The sequence below is a fragment of the Neovison vison genome, chromosome 11, assembly GCF_020171115.1.
Source record: "Neovison vison isolate M4711 chromosome 11, ASM_NN_V1, whole genome shotgun sequence".
NCBI lineage: Eukaryota > Metazoa > Chordata > Mammalia > Carnivora > Mustelidae > Neogale > Neogale vison.
The window spans coordinates 140,070,380-140,093,188 of NC_058101.1; the positions used below are offsets into that span (position 1 = coordinate 140,070,380).

The 22,809-nt window shown below is 40.4% G+C and overlaps 1 protein-coding gene and 1 long non-coding RNA gene across 4 annotated transcripts in view; both read right to left on the bottom strand.

The window, feature by feature from the left end:
- The window catches only part of LOC122919125, an 84,364-nt gene extending 83,677 nt beyond the window's left edge, over positions 1-687 (bottom strand). For both annotated transcript variants that reach the window (XR_006386747.1, XR_006386748.1), the window contains exon 1: positions 618-687. This is a non-coding gene — a long non-coding RNA (uncharacterized LOC122919125). The remainder of the gene's footprint in view (positions 1-617) is intronic.
- Positions 688-10,687: 10,000 nt separating this feature from the next.
- MFAP3L (microfibril associated protein 3 like) overlaps positions 10,688-22,809 on the bottom strand; it is a 40,126-nt gene continuing 28,004 nt past the window's right edge. For both annotated transcript variants that reach the window (XM_044224843.1, XM_044224842.1), the window contains exon 3: positions 10,688-16,525. In XM_044224843.1, coding sequence (XP_044080778.1) covers positions 15,591-16,525 — 935 coding nt within the window. In that variant the 3' untranslated portion in view covers positions 10,688-15,590. The remainder of the gene's footprint in view (positions 16,526-22,809) is intronic.

Consider the following 22,809-nt stretch of genomic DNA (forward strand, 5'->3'; position numbering starts at 1 on the left):
CCACTTTTCAATGAGTCAAGAGTCATATGCATCAATATCAAGATGAAGGATACTTTTATTTAAAAAAAAAAAAAATGCCTAGTTCTTCCCAAGGCAGACTTTCCTGCTTATCAAGTTTAGTGTACTGCATTTCACTTGTAAGTATCATGATGAGATGCATAATTACCTCGTTAAAAATTAACACAAGGGAGATTCTATTGAACTTCTGGAATCTCTAATCTGCTGGCCTGAAGAAAAACAATGCAATACATACCTATGCATGGGGGAATTCTGAGAAATATTTAGGATTACTCTCCACATTTTCTCACCCTTAATTTTTTCTTGCTGTTTAGCTTAAATTTAATACACAGTGTAAAACAGAAGTAGACCTAGATGTTATTAGATCAGAGAAACTGTAGGGTAAATGCACCCCATTCGTTTCCAATATTGCTTATTGGCTAAGAAGATAATGTAACCCAACTCCATAGTAGGATTTGTTCTGACTCAGTTAGTTTAAGGACAGATTACAAAGTAAGAACTTGATAATTGGTAAAATTGAATTCCTTAGTACTTAGCAAGAACAATTAAGATTTTATTTGTACAATAGTCTCATAAAAGTAAAAAACACCTGGGCCCACCTTCAATCCATAGCTGGATCTGACAGTTCCTTCACCAAGTGGTGATAAAGAGGTCAAATGAAGCTCAGAGAAACACAGCAAATAAGGAGAGAGACGTGACTTACAAAGAGGGTTCAAAAGGATTTTTACTCTGCCGTTAAATAGTACCTAGGGTCCAGCCTCTCATGACTCTGCAAATGCCAGAAAAGAGGATTTACAGTGAAATTGGGCAGAGCAAGATTACATAAGAAGGCAGCAGCTGAGCCACCCTGCCAGATGCCAGGTCAGTGGAGCACTCCGGGATCCCAGAACGTTCTCACATTCATGCAACAGCGATTATGGAAGTAGGCCATTCAGGGGAGCGTGAAGAGTGGCCGCAGATGGACTCGAGCAGAGACAAGTTTGGAATCTGGCTCTGAATTCTGCCTTTGCCACTGCCTCTAGAATGTTATTAAACTTCAGGATGGAGGGTGGTATTAGAAGCAGGACAAAGAACTGGCTTATTTTGTTATGAGTGTGTTTCTGTCTGGATGGGGCATCAGAGAGGATATGAGAGGGGATAGGTAGATTTTCATGGTTGCAGCTATCAGTCCTTCTGTTGCAAGATCACATGTGTACTAAACTGTGACGTGGTTCTGCCATTCTAAGACCTATCCTTTTGATGACCTGTATTTACTGTTTCTGAGAATGACCAGAATGGCTCACATCATTGTTGACACTTCTTTTTCTTCCTTGCTTGCCTCTGGTGGCCAATAGGATGCTGGTGCTGGGTGGTATGTACACGTGTGTAGGCACGTGAACACATGTGCAGGGGTGATGGGGGAAGTGGGGCACATTGGTACATAAGCAGTTTATCACTTAAGGAAGCAGTTCAGGGCCTAATCGCCCAAGGCCTCTAAGACAAGTTTGCTCAGTGTCCCAGAGAACAAGGATGAATAATGATGATAATATTCTGAAGGCGGTAACTTGTTCAGGGTGTGGGTCAGTGGAAGGTAGGCTTAGGAAGGGGAGAATGAGAATGAGTTTGAGAGGTCTGGGGGTCAGAACAGTAAGGCAGAGTCAGGCGAGCAGAGATAAATTGAGCTTAATCAGTTATGAAGTTTGGAAAGAGGTGGAATTAAGGAAATATGCAGCTTATCTTTCAAAGGCCTTTGTAAAATATGGAGGAAAAGTTAACCCCCTGAAGGTAATTCATGTTTGGACAGTTTTGTGTCTCAGCGAAGACATTTGGTGACCAAGAATGGGTGGAGGAGCCAGAGATAATTAAGGTGGAGATATGAGTAAATGCCAGTATGTCTTGGAGTGTATTCAGAAGTTGCCTGTGTAAATTTGAGTACCAGGTTACTGAGAAGCAACTGACTAATTTCAAGACAGGAGAAAAACGAAAGTGTTCATTACCAACAGGGGCTGAGGCCAGGCTGGGTAACTGGTCCAACCTGGCATATAAAAAGACCAAGATGCAGGGGCAAAAAAAGATAAGGGGAAACTGGGTTTCTTTGGGAAAAGAGGAGGAAGGAGGGAAACAGTGGTGAGTCCTCGAGAAAATGAAGCAGCAGCAAGCTGCAGAAGGCCTCTGTCTCCCAACGAGTGGTCAACAGTGGCTCTTCACGTAGACACTGGCTTTCGTGTAAGCGAAATGCATGCGGGCAACACCAGGATGTTCAGGCTCATGATTTCGGAGTCAATATATGTATCAGTTGGTATATTATGCCGGTTGTGTCTCTCTCTGCTGTCTTCTTGATCTTGAAATAATCCCCTCACCTAATGTACCTGATTTTTTTTGCTCCTACTATGAGGTCCATGCGCAGCGCTGCCCTGTTTGTGCCTTGAGAGCAAATCGGGGAAGACAAACACCTTACCATTTAGGAAAGGAAAATTTAAACTTGTTAGCTGTTTGGGGATTATTTTTCTGTCAGAGCTAGTCTGCCTGGGTAAAGATTTTTTTTTTTAAAGATTTTTATTTATTTGTTAGAGAGAGTACACACAAGCAGGGAGAGAGGCAGGCAGAGAGAAAGGAGGAAGCAGGCTCCCAACTAAGCAAGGAGCCCGATGCAGGACTCGATCCCAGGACCATGACCTGAGTGGAAGGTAGCAGCTTAACCATGGCTGGTTAAGGAGCCACTCAGGAGTCCCATGTCTGGGTAAAGATTTAAGGGGGAGGTAGCACGAGCTCCAGGAACTGGATTCTCTAGATTTTCTTTTGTTTCGTTTTTTGGTTTTGGTTTTGTTTATTTTTTTTTTAGGGAAAAGAAACCTAGAACAAAACGAGGGCAATCTGTACAGGCAATGTATTAACCTTTTGGGATGCATGGACCATCCTGGCCAATCTCTGCACTGCAGAAAGGACAGGGTTCGATTCTGCTCCATCTTCCAGTGACTATAAAGTTCTTGCAGAGAACATGACATGTGATAACATAGAAGTAATTTCAATGTCACAATTCATTTCTCTTGGATTTGCTGCAGATTTTTAATTGGAGAAAATTGTCTTACCATGACACCACTGGGGAGGACTTTTAAGCAGCCCTTTTAAATAGTAGGTTAAAGTGTGAAAGAAGAGAACACGGGAAGAAATTTACAGCTTTAAGCTATATGCTGTTCTCAAAAAAAGAAATCTACCCAGAAAAACCATCCTGAGGGGCGCCTGGGTGGCTCAGTGGGTTAAGCCTCTGCCTTGGGCTCAGGTCATGATCTTGGTGTCCTGGGATAGAGCCCCGCATCGGGCCCTCTGCTGAGCGGGGAGCCTGCTTCCCCCTCTGTCTCTGCCTGCCTCTCTGCCTACTTGTGATCTCTCTCTCTGTCAAATAAAATAAATAAAATCTTTTAAAAAAAAAAAAAAACAAAAAAAAAAAACAAAACCATCCTGAGATCACGGGAGTCTGTACAGGTATGGTTTTAGGCTCAAAGAGATTCTTCAAAATGTACTTTTTACCCTTTATTGGCCCCTGTAAATGAGGACATTTAATCCAATCCTAATAAATCTTAATTAGCTAGAAGACATAGGAGTTTTTATTTAACACTAAAGGCCAGTAATCCTTAAGGTTCTGCAGGAAGAACTGTGAACAATATGGCAATTTGGGTGTGATTCCTGTTTGGAGAGAGCTCACAGGCTGAAGACTCTAGTATGGTCTTGGAAAAATTACTTTTTTGTTTTTTTAGAATGCAGGATCATCTATTAAGCTAATTTGCCTGTAAGATTGAGGAAGGTTATTACGGAGGGAGGACCAAAGAAAAATTATAAGGGTTTTTACTCTGCTTTATCTAACTACTCTGACCAAAAAAAAAAAAGACAGGAAATGTTACATCCCACTGTTGATAAATGACTAGAAACAACTCTGTAAGACTGTGAAATCTAGCATGTGCTGAGAAAACAGAGCAAAACTTAGGTAGAACAGGATAAAATTGAGCATTATAGTTAGAGTGTGGTATGCAAATTTTGTGTTTAATCTTGGGGTTTGAGTGGAAAATACAGAATAGTAGTGTTACTGATCTGGCAATTGTAAAGAACATTTTTTAACGTGATTGAAATAAAACATCCTAATTAATATATCACATTCAAAACAAACAAGTATTTCAAAGATGCTTCAGTGTTGCTACTCAGCTGAAAGTCTGCCACTTTCACTGGTAATAATTTCTTAGAAATGACTTAACTCGATTTTTTATAACAGGACACTGCTGATCAGCTTAGAACAAAATGCTTTAAGCACTGAGGTTCGTGTCATTGAGGAGGGAAGAAGGATTAAAACTGAAGAGATTTTGGCCATTCCTACTGGTGTGGGGTGGTATCTCAGTGTGGTTTTGATCTGAATCTCCCTGATGGTTAGGGATGATGAACATTTTTTCATGTGTCTGTTAGCCATTTGTATGTCTTCTTTGGAGAAGTGTCTGTTCATGTCTTCTGCCCATTTTTTGACATGATTATCAGTTAGAATGGCCAAAATTAACAAGACAGTAAACAACATGTGTTGGAGAAGATGTGGAGGAAGGGGAACCATCTTACTCTGTTCGTGGGAATGCAAGTATGTGCAACCGCTTTGGAAAACAGTGTGGAGATTCCTTAAGAAATTAAATAGAGAGCTACCCTATGACCCTGCAATTGCACTACTGGGTATTTACCCCAAAGATACAGATGTGAAAAGAAGGACCATCTATACCCCAGCGTTCATAGCAGTAAATGGCCACAGTCGCCAAACTGTGGAAAAAACCAAGATGCCCTTCAGTGGACGAATGGTTAAAGAAGATATGGTCCATATATACACTATGGAGTATTATGCCTCCATCAGAAATGATGAATACCCAATTTTTGTATCAACATGGACAGGACTGGAAGAGATTATGCTGAGTGAAATAAGTCAAGCAGAGAGTCAATTATATGGTTTTGCTTATTTGTGGAGCATAAGGAATAACACAGAGGACATGAGGGGATGGAGAGGAGAAGTGAGTTGGGGGAAATTGGAGAGGGTGATGAACCATGAGAGACTGTGGACTCTGAGAAACAAACTGAGGGTTTTATAGGGGAGGGGGGTGGGAGATTAGGTGAGCCTGGTGGTGGATATTAAGGAGGACATGTATTGCATGGAGCACTGGGTGTGGTGCATAAACAATGAATTCTGGAACACTGAAAAGAAGTTTAAAAAAATAAATAAAAATTTTTTAAAAACTGAAGATATTTTTTGGACTAGATATTAGATGAGTATAATTCTCCATGATTTTAATGACCGATTTGTATTAAGCTAGTGCATATACTGTTTGCCAGATTTTAAAAATTCACTGATCATCTGGGCATGGCTTGTCCTGGGGAATAGTATGAAATTTTTATATTTCTCATACTTATTTTATTTTTAGCTTTCTTGTACTTCCCTTAGGCAACTCCTCTCATATTTCTGTGAGGTCAGCATTCAGCTTTTTGGCTGCTCTGGACCTCTATCTAGGTCTGTCCTTCTGAAAGTCTCCTTGGAGTCAACATTCTTCTCCTCTATCCTTTAAACACGTCTCACCCCCAGGTGCTCAAATCTCAGCTGGTTGTTAGGTAGAGTCATAGGATTAAACCAGTTCCTTCTCTGTATTCATGATGCCTAACAGAGGCTAAAAGTGATTACAAGCCTAGGGTATTTGTGTAATAAGAGAAAACGTTACTCTGAAGGAATGAGTTTTTCATGATGCCATTTCAGTGGCTTTGAATGAGGATCTTTTAAGACTCAAGTGACCCTGCTTAGGAATCTGCCTCCTGCACATTCCCTCAGGCTGGGTAGGTAGAGGATCTTTTTCCTCAACAGTGTGGCCAGTTGTCTTGATTTCAATACTTGAATGGTGACTGTCATTACTAGGGTTTTACTAAGGGCCCTTGATGCTTATGGTAACATCAGAATCGATATCTCATTATGGCTTAGGTTCTGGGCTTTGAAATTCTACATCCTGTCTTACCTAAGAGAAATGAATACAAGGCTATCAAGACCACCAGTATCACAGAGGTGGTTTGAATCTTCACTCATGATTTTCTACCACCCTTAGTTTTAGAATTTCTGGAGTACTAGACATTTTAGATACTGGAGTGACTACTTTTTCTTCCCTTGAGACTTGCAAAGACATCTAAAAATCATGCCTTTGTTCTATGTTTGCTATCTTTTGGCTACAGGAACAGCTTAGGGTATGAATGGGATGTCCAAGAGTTCCCCCACCAACACACTGTGACCTGTTGCTCCTCAGACCCCTACTTCTCAAGAGTTTTCTAGAATTTCAATATATGTGGCTGTCCTTCCTTTGTGTTTCAGAAACCAACTCTGTGTCTTCACCGTGTGAATCCTTCAAAAGGGACAGGAAACCAGATATCAAGAAACTGATAAATTTAAACATATTTCTATGGAAAAACACACTTAATACAGTTGGTTCCCCAGGCACATTTTAGTTATCTGAGTTTACTGATTTACAGTAAATGTGTTCTGGGGTGGGATGGGGGTAGATGTAGTTGTGAGAGAGCCACACAGGGGATCCCTGTGGTGATGGAATGGTTCCATATCTTGATTATGGTAGTAGATACACAAAATACACACATGCAGATGTGTGCATGTAAACCTGGGAAAATCTAATTAAGACTGGTAATTGTGTCAGTTGATATCCTGATCGTGATAGTGTACTATAGTTTTGTGAAATGTTACCATTGTGGGGCCCTGGTAAAGGGTACATGCGATCTCTCCGTATTGATTCTTACAACTGCAAATGAATCCACAATTATCTCAAAACAAAGTCTAATTAAAATGTGTTTGCTATTCTAGTGTCAGAGTATTTAGGAAGATAAAATTCATATGTGCAACACAGAAGCAAACACACATGTTCACAAACAGTAGCAAGGTTCATCCTACCATTGTAGGTACTTACACATTTTTGCTACCAGTTGGGAGACAATTTTGTGTTTAGGTAAAGGATTGAATCTAAATTTGGTGTCATAAGGCATAGCTATCTTCTTTAGGTTTCATACAAAGAAGACAATCATGACTATCTTATAATTTTCATATCCTGGTGAATGTACATGTTTAATAAAGAAAAATAATCAAAAGATCATAATTCTATATTTGTATTGATTTTTATATTGAAGTGTCAAAAAAATTACAAGGATAATGTTTAAAAAGGCTATCCAAATCCATATGTAAGGACTTGGAGGAAATAAGCTGCATGCTTTATGTTTTCCTACATTGCATTGTTTTACACTGTTCATGCTGTCCTGGTCCATTCAGGCTACTAAACAAAAATACCTTAGACTGGGTGGCATAAACAAGGGTTTGTTTTTGTTTTGTTTTGTTTTTTATGTCCTGGAAGCTGGAAGTCCAAGATCAAGGCAGTGGAAGATTCAGTGTCCGGTGGGAGCCTGCTTCCTGGTTCATAGACACTGACCTCCTGCTGTGTCCTCATATGGCAGAAGAGGTGAGGGAGTTGTGTGGGGTCTTTTTTAATAAGGGCACTAATCCCATTGATGAGGGCTTCATCTTTCATGACCTAATCCCCTACCAAAGGCCCCACCTCCATAACATCACATTGGGGATTAGGACTTCAACATAGAATTTTAGGAGGACATGAATGTGTGGTCTGTATGTAAGCATAGCATAATAATGTCTTATTCTTGTGCTATAGCAGAAAGCCTTCCATTTTTAGCTTCAGATAAAGCATTTATAGATCATCTAGCTGTTCTGCTTTTTAAAATCATACCGTAAAGTTCTCTTGACTCAAAATAATTGGGAATAAGATATTTGATTACTGAGAATTAGTGAGCTTGTTTGAAACACAACAATTTCCAATTTCAAAGGACTCACAGAATGTACAATATATTTAACCCAATCACATAAAACCCATTGTGGAATGAAAGGTAACAAAATAGTTAACATGATACTATAGTACATATATATTTAGAATTGGGGGATTAAATTTTTTTCACTATCTGGCAGGGTTTCAGAAATTAATTACAGTAATTACTGTGATGACCAAAAAATAAGGAATGTTACATTCTGCACATTAAAAAATTTAATGATCAGAAATGGTCTACATTGCCAGTCATTCCCCCCCTATAAATAGGATGTATTTAAATCATCTGCAATTTCTAAGGTCTTAACACTTTCAAATTTCTTCTTTAGTTGAAGACATTTCTACAAAGATGCCAACTCATAATTTTTGTAATGTTTGTTTTAAAATAATTTCAAACATAACCAGCATTAAAGTTTACTTCTTTTAGGGGTGCCTGGGTGGCTCAGTGGGTTGAAGCCTTTGCCTTCAGCTCAGGTCATGATCCCGGGGTCCAGGGATCGAGTCCTGAATCGGGCTCTCTGCTCAGCCGGGGGCCTGCTTCCTCCTCTCTCTCTGCCTGCCTCTCTGCCTACTTGTGATCTCTGTCCAACAAATAAATAAATAAAATCTTTAAAAATAAATTTTATTTTTTTTAGGTTAAACTGATAAAATGTCTACTACGTGGTAGATGAATTTTTTTTCAGACTCTCTTCTGTAATCAAGCATTTTACTTCACGCACAGTAACCTGGTTCTCTTGGCAGAACAGCTGAGGTATTGCTAGAGGGGATGAGAGTGGGAAACATCACCGACAGTAGGGCGTTCTGTACAGCCAGGACAGAGAGTTGTACCTCTTTCTTCACACACACTTTTCATTTCTTTCCTTGATGGTTTGAATTAGGAAGCTTCTTACAGCTTTGGGACAATTTTATTCACCCCACCATTTGCCTAGTTGGAAGAAGTGTGCAGCCCCAGCAGACATGAGAGGCAATCAGACTTCAAACCAGAGGCACCGACCACCTCAGGGGTCTCCAGTACACATCAGCTTCCTATGAATCATGAAAAATTTCAGAAAATAGGTGTTGTACAGCATTTTCACTGAACAAAATGTCCCCTAATGCTGTTAGTGTTCTAGGTGCAGGTGATTTTTCTGCATAATTCACTGGGACACCTAATCCATAATGAACTTTAAAACATGAGTAATTGTAAGGAAACCCACTCCACTGGTAGTGAGAAATTTGTTTCTTTGAAAAATTCATATGGTTTTATCAATCTTTGTATTTTTACCTTACTCATTAGTTATTTAATATCTTAGCAAAATTGTTATTTTACCCTGGGTATCTTCATTTTACCTAATAGTGTAAATGCAATTGGGGACAGCTCTAATCCAATTGGTTTTAAAATACCTCAATATGCCACCTAACTCATACATATACTTCTCTCAGTAGTCAGTTCTAATAGCCTTTCAAAAGTATACTAATAGACTGAGGCAATTAATCTGCTGCTTGGTACACTTCTTCCTTCTGGCTGCCAACCATCCTTTATTTAGTGAGCTGTCGCCTTAGGACATCTCGGGCTGGGAGGGGGGAGCGCCTGATTCACCGGACTTCGGCCTCTACTACCCACTGGCAGAAGCCATTCACTCAGAAGGGTGTTAGCCACTTGGCACGTTAATGTAGTAGCTTCAGGGCACCCCACATTTTTGTGATCCTTTTACATGAATACATTTACAATTTTAGTTTTGTGTTGACAGTAAAAAGGCAATTTTATTGTGGCAAGACTAACTCACTTTCAGCTCCAGGTAGCTCAAGGACCAGTGTGGTACCACTTTAATTTGACTCATCACTTAAAACCCAGCCACAGTGGAATATGCTACTGCAGGAGGAAATGAGCTCCCCATTTATCAGAGATTTTCAAGCCACGCTGAATGACTACCTGTAGGCACATTGTAAAAAAGATAAGCGAATCAGATAACTTCACATTTATTTTCCCACTCAGTACTATATGCTTATTTGAAAATCACTCCAATTCATATTAATCTTTACCTAGCTCCTTTGATTAAGGTCCATAGCACTCCAAAACCTGCAAAAAATTGAGCAACTCTTTGCTCCAAGTCTGAAAATATGCACCAAAATTACCTGGTTAGCACAAAACTTTCCTATTTTCTCTTTCATAATGACACAATCATTGTTCATTCTTCCCTTAATGTCAGCATAATTCTCTTAGACTGTTTTTTTTGTTTTTTGCTTGGTAGAACCTCGGGATGGTTAGTTATATGCATAGTTTATTGGATAACTCAGTTATTTTGTTTGCCTCTTCAGTCTGCTGTAAATTACTTTCTGCCCTTTTTGTCTTGCTTTCCCGTTTGGTAGTGCCCTTTCTGTTTGCTTTATATGTTATCTCATCTTATCTGAGAGGGACTCCACTTTTGAAGCTTAGGGATGGTCACAAGGAACCTACTTAGCATGTTCTTGGATTTGACCTGGATTTGGTTGTTGTCTAGGTGGTGTCTATGCAGATCTATTACTCATACCTTCTGTGGAATGTTGAGTATGAGTTTCCTGGCCTTTCTGATTTTCTACAGAATACTTGATGTTACATGTTTAAAATGATTTCTTGATAAAGATAAAAAGGCACTGCTACAAAGTTTGTTAAGATGGAGTTGAAGTCTCTGAATTTGGATAAATTTTGCAGTTTTACATATAAATTATTTCATTTTTCCTTTTTTTTTTCTCTCCAGATATGTCATGGATGCAAAAGGTAGGGAAAAGAATTGGTGACAGATGTCCTACCACTGGAAAGAGTAAATCAGGCCACAATCAAATGCCCTTCAGGTGGGACATGACACATAATCCACACACCTGCGCAAATCCTTTATTAAAGCAACAATCAAAATACAGGATGGAACACATGGTTTTTGTTTTGCTACTATAACATCAACTTAAAAGTCATTTGTTTATATCTTTAAATTATTTTTAAAAAGTGAACATTCATAGTTGACGAAATCAACAGTTTGACATTTTGCCCAGATAAAGTTTTTCATCTTATTTTCCAATTTTAACAAAGGACATCCAGAACTAGAGCTATAGCAAGCCAAAACCTAAGTGCAAGCAAGCATCTTCTTTGACCCTAACTCATTGTAAGCAGCTCTATGGTGTCTGACAGATACATCTGAAGGTTTTCATTACTGGTTAAATAATCAATTTATGCCAGAATATTCTTAGAGCTATTTGCTTTCTATTTTTATATTCCCTAACAGCTTCGGTTTTGATTGTGGTATTCTAAGTATTAGCCCCCTTAAAATTGGTATCTCTAAAATCTCAAAGATCATTATTCCCCTCAGATGATTCTTTCTGTGTAACAGACACACACTCAGTCCTTTGGAAAACATACTAAGCAAGTTTCTTTTGATTTTTTTCCCCCCACCATTGATTTGTTGAATCCAAACCTGGCTAATCACTGTAGAAACCCTAAAAAAAAGTCATTAGGAAAATGAACTTTGTTATCTACTGAGGGATTTTTAACTGAATAGGTGAATGTCACAATGTCTAGTTTCTTGAAGGTATCAGGTGCTCAAAATATGTGTGTGAATATACAATGAAATTTGGTAGGCTGAAAGAGTACCAGTAAATTAGTTTAAAAAGGAAGACTAGAAACAGGGATTATAACCTTAAGGGAATGCCAAAAGGATCTGTGAAGATAGGTGCAGAACAGTCACTGAGTGACTGTGCTGATTATAAAATAGAGTATCTGAAAGGTAAGTTAAATGTCCCATTTTCTTCCCAAATGAAACACTGAGAGGAAACCCCCTGTTAACAGAACCATAGAGGCCACCATTAAACAGTTTTAGCACAGATACAACACTGTATTTCAATCTGCGAATAAAAGTTGTCGATTTGCCTTTCTAAAACCGTGTCTCCAGTGGCTGGGATGGGTGTTTCTATAGTTAGGCTGATTTGTGTTGGCTGCACTATACTGAGAGGGGGCCTGTTCACAACATGCAAATACTCTTTGTGCCTTACATTTTCTTCATGTGCTAAAGAGCTGAGCAGATCCTAGATCACCGACAAATAACAATCTAAGCATTAGACTTCAAACATGTCATCAGTCCATTAAATAATTTACATAGCCGTAGTTCAATTCAGTCTTTTTGTCAAATTGCTTTCTTATCTCACCTTTGCCCTTCAAAGGGAAACGTAAACAACACAGACTTCTACAGTTAAAAATGAAACAAACAATACAAAAGGTAAGGGAAGGATGGAGATTCCAGAATCCCTTGTGGGATTGTCAGGCCTTTTAACCTTACTTTTGAAAAAAAAGGAATGTTCACAAGCATCTGAGACAATTCATTCCAGATGTAATGGCACAATAATGGTTGGGATGAGTGAGAACATTCAGATATTTTTAGAGCAATTTCTATACGTTATATGTCACATTTGGTTCCTAGAGATTTTAGTCAAGTATTAATATTTCTTTTTGCCGAGTATGATATACAAAAAGATGAGAACAGTAGATGTGCCCTAATATATGAAAATATAATATATAAAACAAAACCATTATAAATTACATAGATTTTTCAGTATAAAATTTTTTTTTCCCATTTAGAATAAATACCGTCCAAGTTTACAGGTCATCTAAGTGAATTAAATATGCACATGTATCTGAATCATTTTCAGAATTTCAAGAAAAAAAGTTGTTAGAGTTATGACTCAGAAACCAGAAACTGTGTAATATTAAGAATGACTACATAAGACCCAAAGGACATGGCTTGGGATTTAGTGTTAAGGTTTTAAAACTGCCCAAATGAACCTGATGCGCATGCGTGCACACAAGCACACACACCTACAGCCATACTTCTATGCATTTCTATGAAGCTGAGCAGTTTATCTTTGAAAAATCAGCTGAAAGTCACAAGGTCTTTCTGCATTTTATACTCTAGAAGGAGAGCCTTTCTCTCATAAAGAAGCTGTAAGATGGATAGGAAGAGCGCAGAATTTCAGGAAGGAGAAATCTCCATTGTAAACCAACCTCCTTTTAGGTTGGCCATTATTGTGTCAAGAGCTTCTTGATGCCTCAGAAGGGAAAAGTTTGGAAAATCTGTATAATCATCTCCCCAGTCTTAAGAAGCTAAAACCAATCTGGAACATTCTCTGGTCACACATTTCTGCTCCTGCTTCATAAAAAAATCTGCTGATTTTACATTTTTAATTCCTAATCAACGTCTAGATAGTACTGATGCCTTCTCCTGTAATTTCCATGTGGAAATCTGCACATGGGTTTAAATGGAATGAGAACTGAACAGAATGGGGAAAAGTTCACATAATATCACAAAGTGAGCTTAAATCTCTGTTCTTGTTTTGGACACCTAGATCCATACTAAGAATCTGCTGACCTCCATGACAAGTGGATAATGTTTCTATTCTGAGAGGTGGACATAAAGCTGGTTTGCAACACAAATACATAAAACCCTAGCCAGAGAGCCCATCGGGAGTCATGGTTTCTCCTGACTGCTGGACTACTAGTTGCTTTCCATGATCACCCAAGACACTTCTAACTGGATGCCAGCGGTTCTTTCCTGGCCAAGTGATGTCTGACCAAACTCCAAGTCTTGTCAGATTGCCTTCCACATGAGTTATCTATGAATGAAGAAGCCACCCCTAAAGCCAAACCCACCATCCTCTGGCTCCAGAGCCAGACACATTTCTTGTAAAATCAGACCACAAAAGCAACCAATCTCCTGTCTCTGTGTTTTGCTCCCAATGTTGTTTGTCTTTTGCAGTAGAGGCCATTCCATCTTGGCATATTACAAACTTTCTAGAAAGCAGTAAATGTCTGAGCTAGAAGGTATCTTGTGACTCATCAAGCACAACACCCATATTCTGCAGAAGAGAAAGACTAAACCCTGGAGAGGGGAAGGGAGTTGTCCAAGGTCACTTATCCAGATAGCGACAGAGTGAGGACTAAACATCTGGGTCTGCTCTCAGTACCAGCGTGGCCTGTGTAACCTCCAGTGTCATGACCCCATCACTTGATGTGGCCATGACCCTTAAAACTTTAAGCTTCTAAGTGAAAATGAAATACCACTCATTCTCACCATGATTAAATTTCAACTATGGAAGTGATCCTAATGATGGTTTGGGAGAGAACAGCCATAACTTGCTTAAAATGCTATGATTATTTGAAATTGATCCTCTTTGAGTAAGTCATGCAGCATAAACAATGTGAGCTGAACCCCAGAGTAGAAAGTAAAACTCTGTTAAGTACCTGGAAAGAGAAAAGCATAATGACATTGATTTGGTTCTGTGAGAGAGTGAGACCATTTAGATGGTGCTCAGAATAAATCTAGTCTCTCTCCTCTGACAAAAGGAAACTGAGACCCAGACCTGCCCAAAGTCAGGCAGTTGGTTATTGGCACGGTCAGGTAAGGTGTTGGCCTTTACACAGACCGACTTTTTCTTCTTTCTGTCATTGTTCAGTCTCACATGTAACTGCTTTCTTGTGACACTAAAAAATAATTCCACAATCTGGCATGAAATTTGATGACACAGCTACACCATTTTTCTAACCTTTCACGCTCCCCTTCAAGACTAATGAGTTAGCTCTGTGGTTCACAAAAGTGTGGTCCACAAAAGGACCTGGTTACACGGCCTCACAGATCTTTCTTTTGCTGCCCCAGATCCAGTGTTTGAGTTACCCAAAGGCATATGTCCCTGCAAGCCCTCCGGGGAAGCCAAAACTCTACAACCTGCAGGGATTCATCAAATGCCTCTGTCCTTGGAAGCAATACATTTTCCAAACAAAGAATCTGTTTTTGTTTGTAGGATGATGTTATATAACCATAAAAAGAGCAGTTTTCATGGGTAATATGGGTATAGTCAACCTTTTACCATCTCCCTCCATTCTTCAGTTGAGCTCACCAAAAGGCTCTCAGAATTGGACAGGTAAACACATTTTTATTTGGCTATTAAAGTGCTATTCCTGGACAAAGGTTTTCTCAGTTTCACAATAGCAGCTTCACTGGAAACCAAAAAAAAAAAAAAAAAGTGATGTGTGAGAGTGGGCTTGGGAGGTGACAAAAATAATGAGCCTAGTAACTATGGAACATTACAACTTGACTTATAGATATCAGCCCTGCTACTAGAGTGACTGATACCAAAGTCTGTGAGGTACATGTTCAAGGGGAAAATAAGAACAAAGTGGCCAAGAGGACTAAACCGGAAAGAGCAATTAGTATTTCTATATCGACTACTCCATTATAAAGGAATAATGATAGGAATAAAAACTGAGAAGAAAGTGCAACAAACCCATGTACGTGCATTTGCTATTGTAGCAGACTTATATTTTTTTTTAAAGGAAAAGCAATGCAGTGTGCACTGGACAGGGTTCTTGAGCTCAGAATATCTTATAGTAATATTCTCTTTGCCAAAAGGGCATCACCCATTAAGGTATTTGGCAGAGAAGAGCCTCTAAAATTCGTATCAGGTGGACAGACGCCTTCTGTCCAGTATTATCGATTCTGCACCCTGATGTTTCTCGCATCCTTTTCTACTGGGGAAATTCCAGTCACATCATAACTGCACTCAGGAGTTTCCCCTTTGAAAATGGCATCACTCCTACCTAAGGGATGAGAGTCTCCTGGTAAGGCTTAGCGGCAAGTGCGTACTACATCTGCACTACAAGGAGCAGCCCCTGATTTTCTTGATATGCATAGCTTTTCGTAGTTGATATTAGACATGGCTTTCATAAATAATGCAGGTGTTTTTGTCATGTGCCACCGCTGGCTCTGCAGTTTCCAGGTGGGCTGGTGGCAGGACTCGATCTAATACCTCAACAGGCGTTGGTTCTTCAGATGTTAGCTCCGTGGAGGTTATATCCGTAGAAGGCTCTGCAGTTTCTGGGGAATGTTCAGCAGACGGTTCTGTCTCCTCTTCATCTTTGACTTCAAACTGTACACCATCTGGGTCACCCACGGGATCTTTTTTGGACTGCGGGTGCACAGACACCTTGATGGCAATTTGCTGGGGCTGCTCATGCAGCGACGAGGCATCCGAGTCCGCGGTGGGCGAGTCACTTCTCTTCAGGGAGTTGGGGATCGTGTAAACCTCATCCCTGTCAGAGGCCTCCTGGCCTTCTGGAGTATGCCGCACAAAATTCTGCCCCTGCTCCTCCAGCCCAACCACTTCCATGATTTCCTCCATGATAGTCCTACAGTTCATAATGAGGGGAGGCAGAGGCACACTCCTGGCAAGCTCTTCAATGTAGCGGGCAAACTCCATGGTTTTGAACTGGGTGACTTTGGCAAGCTCTAGAGTTTTGGCTGAGGTGATGATGGGGATCCGCTTGGCAATCTCAAATGCCTTTTGCAACTTCTCGGCGCCTTCTGTCCTAAAGAACTCGTTGATCGCTTTCTCGGTCTTCTTCAGGTGGCTGCTCATCATGCAGAGGCGGGTGATGTTCAGGATCATGACGACAGTGAAGGCCACGAGGCAGACAACCATGTAGTAGACGCCCATGTCTCCAGAGGTAAAGATGACTCTCAGGGTCACCGTGTTGTTCACAGTGCCATGGACGTTAGAAGCAACACATGTGTATTTACCTCGGTCTGAAAAAGACACCTTGGTGATGTTCAGGAGGCCGCTGTCGTGCATCTGCCATTTTCCTGCTGGAAGGAAGAGTGGAGAATTCAACCAAGGACATACAGGTCCCACCAAAGTGTCTATGAACTCTCACGTTACTAAAAACAACTCTTGCTACGACCACTGCTGCTGCTTCTACTACTACAAATGATAATGACAATGGACCTTTACCGTGCACCAGACAGTGACATATACTAACTCATTTCATCTTCACAACAACTCCCAATGAGGCAGGTATGAATCCTGGCTCCCTTTCTCAGGATGAAAAAACAAAGGCGGTATTAGGTTAAACCACCTTCCCCAGGTCACCAAGTTTGGAAGGAGCAGAGCTAGCTGATGAACTCAAGTTCAAAAGGCTATATCCTTAATCCCCAAATCCTATACTATGTAATTCCACGGCTTTGTGAAAAATAGGAAAAATAAACCATCTGGAAAATCTTGTGCTGTTAAAGAATGCTGTAAATGTAGCATCTGGTTTTCTAACCTGCCTCTGAGCATGGCTCTGCTGGATATAAGTTCACTGGGGAGTTTAATGCATCTCAGAATATAAGGTATTTTAGGATCAACATAAAATCTGCAGTAAGTTAATTGTAATTGTTTACCTGGGTTTCTCGTATTTGAGGTTGGAGTTATCCTTGTATGACCTCAGTTAACTAAAATTTAACATATCCTTAATTTTGAGAATTTACAATGACTTGTTTATAGTACTTAAAAGCTACAAGCTAACAATGTGAACATTCAGAGGCTGGGCATGAATTACTATCAATTTGTTTTAGCCTTGCAAATTATAGACCCATCAAGTTGAAAAGAAGCCTCACATAATGGGGAATGCTTGTTCATAAGTGCAATTCTTATTTCCTTCTATGGCCTGGAAAGGATCTAGTGTTGCCCTGGCAATGAATTTCTGAATCAGGAGAAACTCTTTAGTTGGGACTGACTCTTAGTTTGCCTGTGCACCCACATGTCAGAAGACCCCCGGGAAACATGACACAATGTTTGGCTTCCAGGTCTTGGGTCTGATGCTTTCTGAAATCTTACGAGCTCCCTATACTGTCCTACAGAGAAAGGAAGGTCCAGATCAAGTCCCTGGGAGTTCTGAGGAGCAGGCAGGCAGGTAGTTCTCCATAAAAGCACTCCAGTTCCCTAAGCCAACTGGAGGAACCTCTCCTGAAAGATGAGGTAAGTTAACATTAGTTTCTCTTTTAAGCATCTATTATTGACCTGCATTGTTTTCTTGTTTCTTCCCCTTCTGGCAGTGACTTTTCATCTTTTTACAAGTCTGGTATTTCCCAAAAGCAACAAGCAACATGTTCATGTTCCCTTCCCCACCCTTCTTTAAATTTGTGAGCACCTAAGTGACTATGGAAGGAGGCAACAGAGGGCCTTCTTTTTTCCAGCATCTTCTGGTCCAAGGAACATTCTTCAGAAAGCTAGGCAGAGCAGCAAGGTGCCTTCTGAGGGTCTACAGTTCCTGCTCCTTGCTAGCCATGCTGGATCTGGCAGGATGCCTCTCGTTTATGCTGTCCCATTACTTTGCTTTCTGAAAGAACATCTGTGACGAGTGGTTCCTGGTGTCCCTGAGTAACCCTTTTCTAACAATTCAGCCAGTGTATTTTCCCCAAGAATAGAAAACACTGGTTTGGAAAATCTAGTGAATTTTCAGTTTCTTGTGACTGTGTCTTAACAGACAAACCTAAGCGCCCAGTCTATGAAACCTCTCGTTTAGATTGGGCTGGGGCAAGCCTTCTACCCTCTTTGTTCCCTGAACTTGGATTTTGATAGTTCAGCTGCAGATCTATTCAAATATGGAAATGATCTGAGGCAAGGGAAATTATCCACTGACTTTCTTAAAATTTACATGTTTCACGGAAGTGGACGACAGCAGGCATAGGAAAAAAGCTCTAGATGACTGAAAGCTTATTAGGGATATGTAAGGTATTTGGTTCTAGAGATTTACAGACTATACTCAATAGTAGTTTCTCAAATTTACCTTCCTTCTTTTGTTGGAAAATATAACAGAGAAAGCATGGAAGAGGGCAAGGTGAGGTGATTTGTATGGAGAATGGTGAGGGCCAAACTGTTACCTCCTAACCACCCATGGCCACTCCTTTTATGGAGGAATTACCTCCAAAATAATTGGAACCTGGGCTTTAGGAGAAGAAATGCAAACAAGAGCACTAAACTAAGAAAGCAGGCATCTGATGGCACTATAAACAGCTTTATTTTCATACCTACATAATAACTAGTTCAGTGATAACTATATTCTAATTGTTTGGGGGTTAATGCTCTCGTTTCTCTTCAGATCGTATAAATCTTTCGCCTTTTACTAATCGTTTTGGGTCACAAAGCAGGTCTTTGGTAGCCAACACACATACATACACACACACACACACACACACTTCCAAAGACTACATTGTCAGAAAAGCTAAGATACCAACCTCAAAGGTGATGTATATCTGTATCTTTTTTTTTTTTTTAAGGCTGATCCTAAGACTACAGATTTTTTCTCAGTATAAGCCTGACCTTTGAGTAGTAGAAAATAAAGCTTTCTGCATGTTCTACTACCATTTGGAGCCCTGAAAAATAGGAAGATGGCATAAACTGCACATTGAGGGTATGTCCCACATCTTTAGGCCCAGACGCACAAAGAATCTCCATACGGAACACAGCAGTTGGGATCATCTTGAGAGCATTTTCTCTGCTGCACGCTGCCATTCACCTCTGTCTATAAATACCCTGCCCTGAGACTCATTCTGGAAGGGTCCTGACTTTGGCTTTAAAGAAACAAAAATAACCCACAATGACGGTCTCAGGAAGCCATCAGGGCTGTACATGGAGTGGAGATACAGTGCTGTTCTTGTGTATTTAAGATGGTGATTGAGTGGGAATGTCAAACTTCTGTGTTGAATTTTCATTAAGCTGCATCACTTCACAAATTAAAAACCTAAAATGTCAGCAGCCGATGCCAAGTCCGTTCTACATGCAATGACTTTAGAGGAAAGAAAGAGGCGGTTGTTTAACCACGACTTTCTGAATATATTACCAAAGATGATGTGCAAAATGTTTCTCTAACGCCCTTGACAGTGGTTCACTTATTCACATCCTGTGCCTCGCTCAGATGGTGGCTCATCTTTCAGAAAGCTCTTGCTCACCTCCTCTCCACCAGCTGTGGTCCTGTAAGGGGACCCTCACCTGAAGGCTTCATGATAAAATACTGAAATCTTATGAGCTCCCTATACTGTCCTACAGAGAAAGCTCGTAAAATACTGAAATCTTACGAGCTCCCTATACTGTCCTACACACACAGTAGGAGGGGGATGCCGGAGTCTCCTCTACTGGAGACCAGAGTTTGCCCAGGAATCTGCCACAGTCTCCCCAAGAGACTCCAGACACCCAAAACTACACGTGAAAATCTCCCACGTGTGAACAGAAGTAGTGTGCGGACAATCCCTCCTTTGCACAGAGAAAAGCTAACAGATATTTCTTAGCTGTAACTGCAGTGTGTATTACGTGGCACAAAAAAAAAAAAAAGAAAGAAAGAAAAGGCTGACATTTTTAGAAGGGCAGTGATCTTTTTAAAATCTTGCTCACGCATTCAGTCAACAAATATTACTGAGTAAACTGCATTTGCACTGGGTTCTATGCTAGACTGTGCAAATACAAAGATGAGTTAAGATCCCTGACGGGAAAATCATCCAGCCCAAGAAGGGACACAGACAGCTACAAACAACTGTGGATCACTTGGCAGAGACACTGGCCCAGGAGAGTGGGGCTGAGCACCAGCTTCTTAGAAAGGTATGGGGTGAGGGCAGGCGGAGGGATGCAGACAGGAAGGGGATGCCACGAGTGTATGAGCAAAAGAGGGAAGCCAGACACTGCTCTTCCAGCTGACCGACAAACACCAAGAGAAGGGGTAGGGTGGAGACAGGAATAAGAGGAATGCAGAGTCAATTACCCCAGTGCTTAAGAGCTTCCTATTTATCCTGTGGGAGAGCAGGAACCCCTTGCCCTGCAGGACTTCCCCCTGACAAGCCAGCCTTATTTCATTTCTTCGAGATGCCACAGGACCTTCCCACATGCTTTTCTCTCTGCCTGGAAAGCTCTCTTCCCTCCTCACTCCAAGCCCTTACCTCACACATTCTTAGCCCAGTTGAGATAGCACCTCACCTCTCACTGCATTCCCTGAGAAAGCCTTCTCTGACCTCTGATTAAACCAGTAAAGAAAATCAGAAAGTCCAGAAGCAGATGCTGATAAGCATGGGAATTTTAAAAAATAAGGAAGATATTTTAAGTCAGCAGGGAAAAGAATTTCAGGATAATTGACTATTCATTTAAAAGAAAATAAAGTTATACTCCTATTTTGTGTGATACATAAAAATAAAGTTCTAAGTATTCTGAAGATCTAAATGTAAATTGAAAGTATAAAATTAATAGAGCATATAAGAACATTTTTACAAACTGGGGATAGGAGGGCCTTTTAAAGCATCACAAGAATCCCAGAAATACTAAAGGAAAACACTGATGGACCGGATTTCTCTGCAATTAAAAGTTTTTACACTACAGAATATGTCATACTAAATAAAATTAAATGCAAATGACAGGGAGAAAATGCTAGAATATTTGACAATGCTTAATCAGTATAAAACATAAAGAACTCCTATAAATCGAGATAAATAACCCAAAAGAAAAAAATGGGGAAAACATATGGATAGGTCACAGAAAAAATATAGTGTCTAAATATAAAAATCACTAATAATTACATTACAGAGAAACTGAAAGAGATCAAAGTAATTTTTAAAAAGGTAACATTTTAAGCTTTCAGAATGCCAGGAAAAGTGGGGAGGCACTGATTAGACATGATGTTGAGAGAATGGGGAAAAGGGACGCTCACACGCACTGCAGGCAGGAGTTGGCAAAACTTTTGGAAGGTGGATATGGAGGCATCTGTTGAAATTCAGAATGAATATAATCTGTGACCCACTTTTAGATTTCTTGAAATTCTTCAAATCAGACAAGCCTTAACTTGACTGGAAAAATATTAATGAATATAAGAAAACTGAGGTAACGAAAAAAAAAATCTCCTTTTCAAGATAGTTTTTCTCCCAGGGACATAGCTCCAGAACTTTCTTCCCCTGCAACATCCCCTTGGTCCCAAGCCAGGAGGGTGGCTGACCCGGTACCACTATGCTCACTGTGGGGCATACACACACGCAGCAGGGAGGCTGCTCCACAAAGTACAATGTCATGTCACTAGCACAGCGTCAGGCAGACTGTCCAGTAATGAGAAGCAAGGCAATGTGGCGTCCTATGGCTGCAGTCAAATATGTGTCAAACCTGTCACAGTGACTGTGCCTCGGTGTCCAGCCACTGTATGGCCCCAGATCAGAGCTATGGTTCATGCAACTTCTGACCAAATACGTGCTGTAGAGAAATGAGCAGCGTCCGTATACCTTCTGGAACTAAAGAACTACAAAGAAAGTGAGAGCACAACCTACAAAGATACTGTAATTATAGCTTCCTTCAAACACCATGTCCACTGCAATCCAACACTTCTCCAGCTTTTCCTGAGGACCACGGAGCATCAGACATCAACAATTATGCCCAAATACTAAGTTCTTAGAATCTCCTGCAGATTACTCATTAGATAAGGATTTCTTCTTCTTTGGTAATAGCTTTCTGGGAATGTGGAAACAAGCGGATGTATAGTTTGTCTGTTAAGTGGTCTGAAAAGATTAAAGCTCTATTCACAATCCCATTTGGACGGAGGCTCTGGAGCCTTACATGCCCATGCTTTTTAGAGGGGGTTCAATTGACCAAAATAAGTAGGTTACTTTCTTGAAACCAGCTTTAAACATTTTTATGTGGTGGGGCGCCTGGGTGGCTCAGTGGGTTAAGCCACTGCCTCCGGCTCAGGTCATGATCTCAGGGTTCTGGGATCAAGCCCCGCATCGGGCTCTCTGCTCAGCGGGGAGCCTGCTTCCTCCTCTCTCTCTGCCTGCCTCTGCCTACTTGTGATCTCTGTCTGTCAAATAAATAAATAAAATCTTAAAAAAAAATCTGTAAACATTTTTATGTGGTAAGAGTTCCAAGAAATGTTTATGCTGACATAAATGGAGTACAAGGTTCACTCGAATGAGTAACATGTTGAATCAACACTCTTCAAATAAGACCAAAATGCACGTGTGGGTAGTGCCTATAAACGTGGCACTTCTTGTCCAATATGTGAAATACAGACCGCTGATGACAAAGGACCCACATCTTTTTACAAAACATAATTGAGGGTGATTGAGGTATGGACATTGCGGGGGGT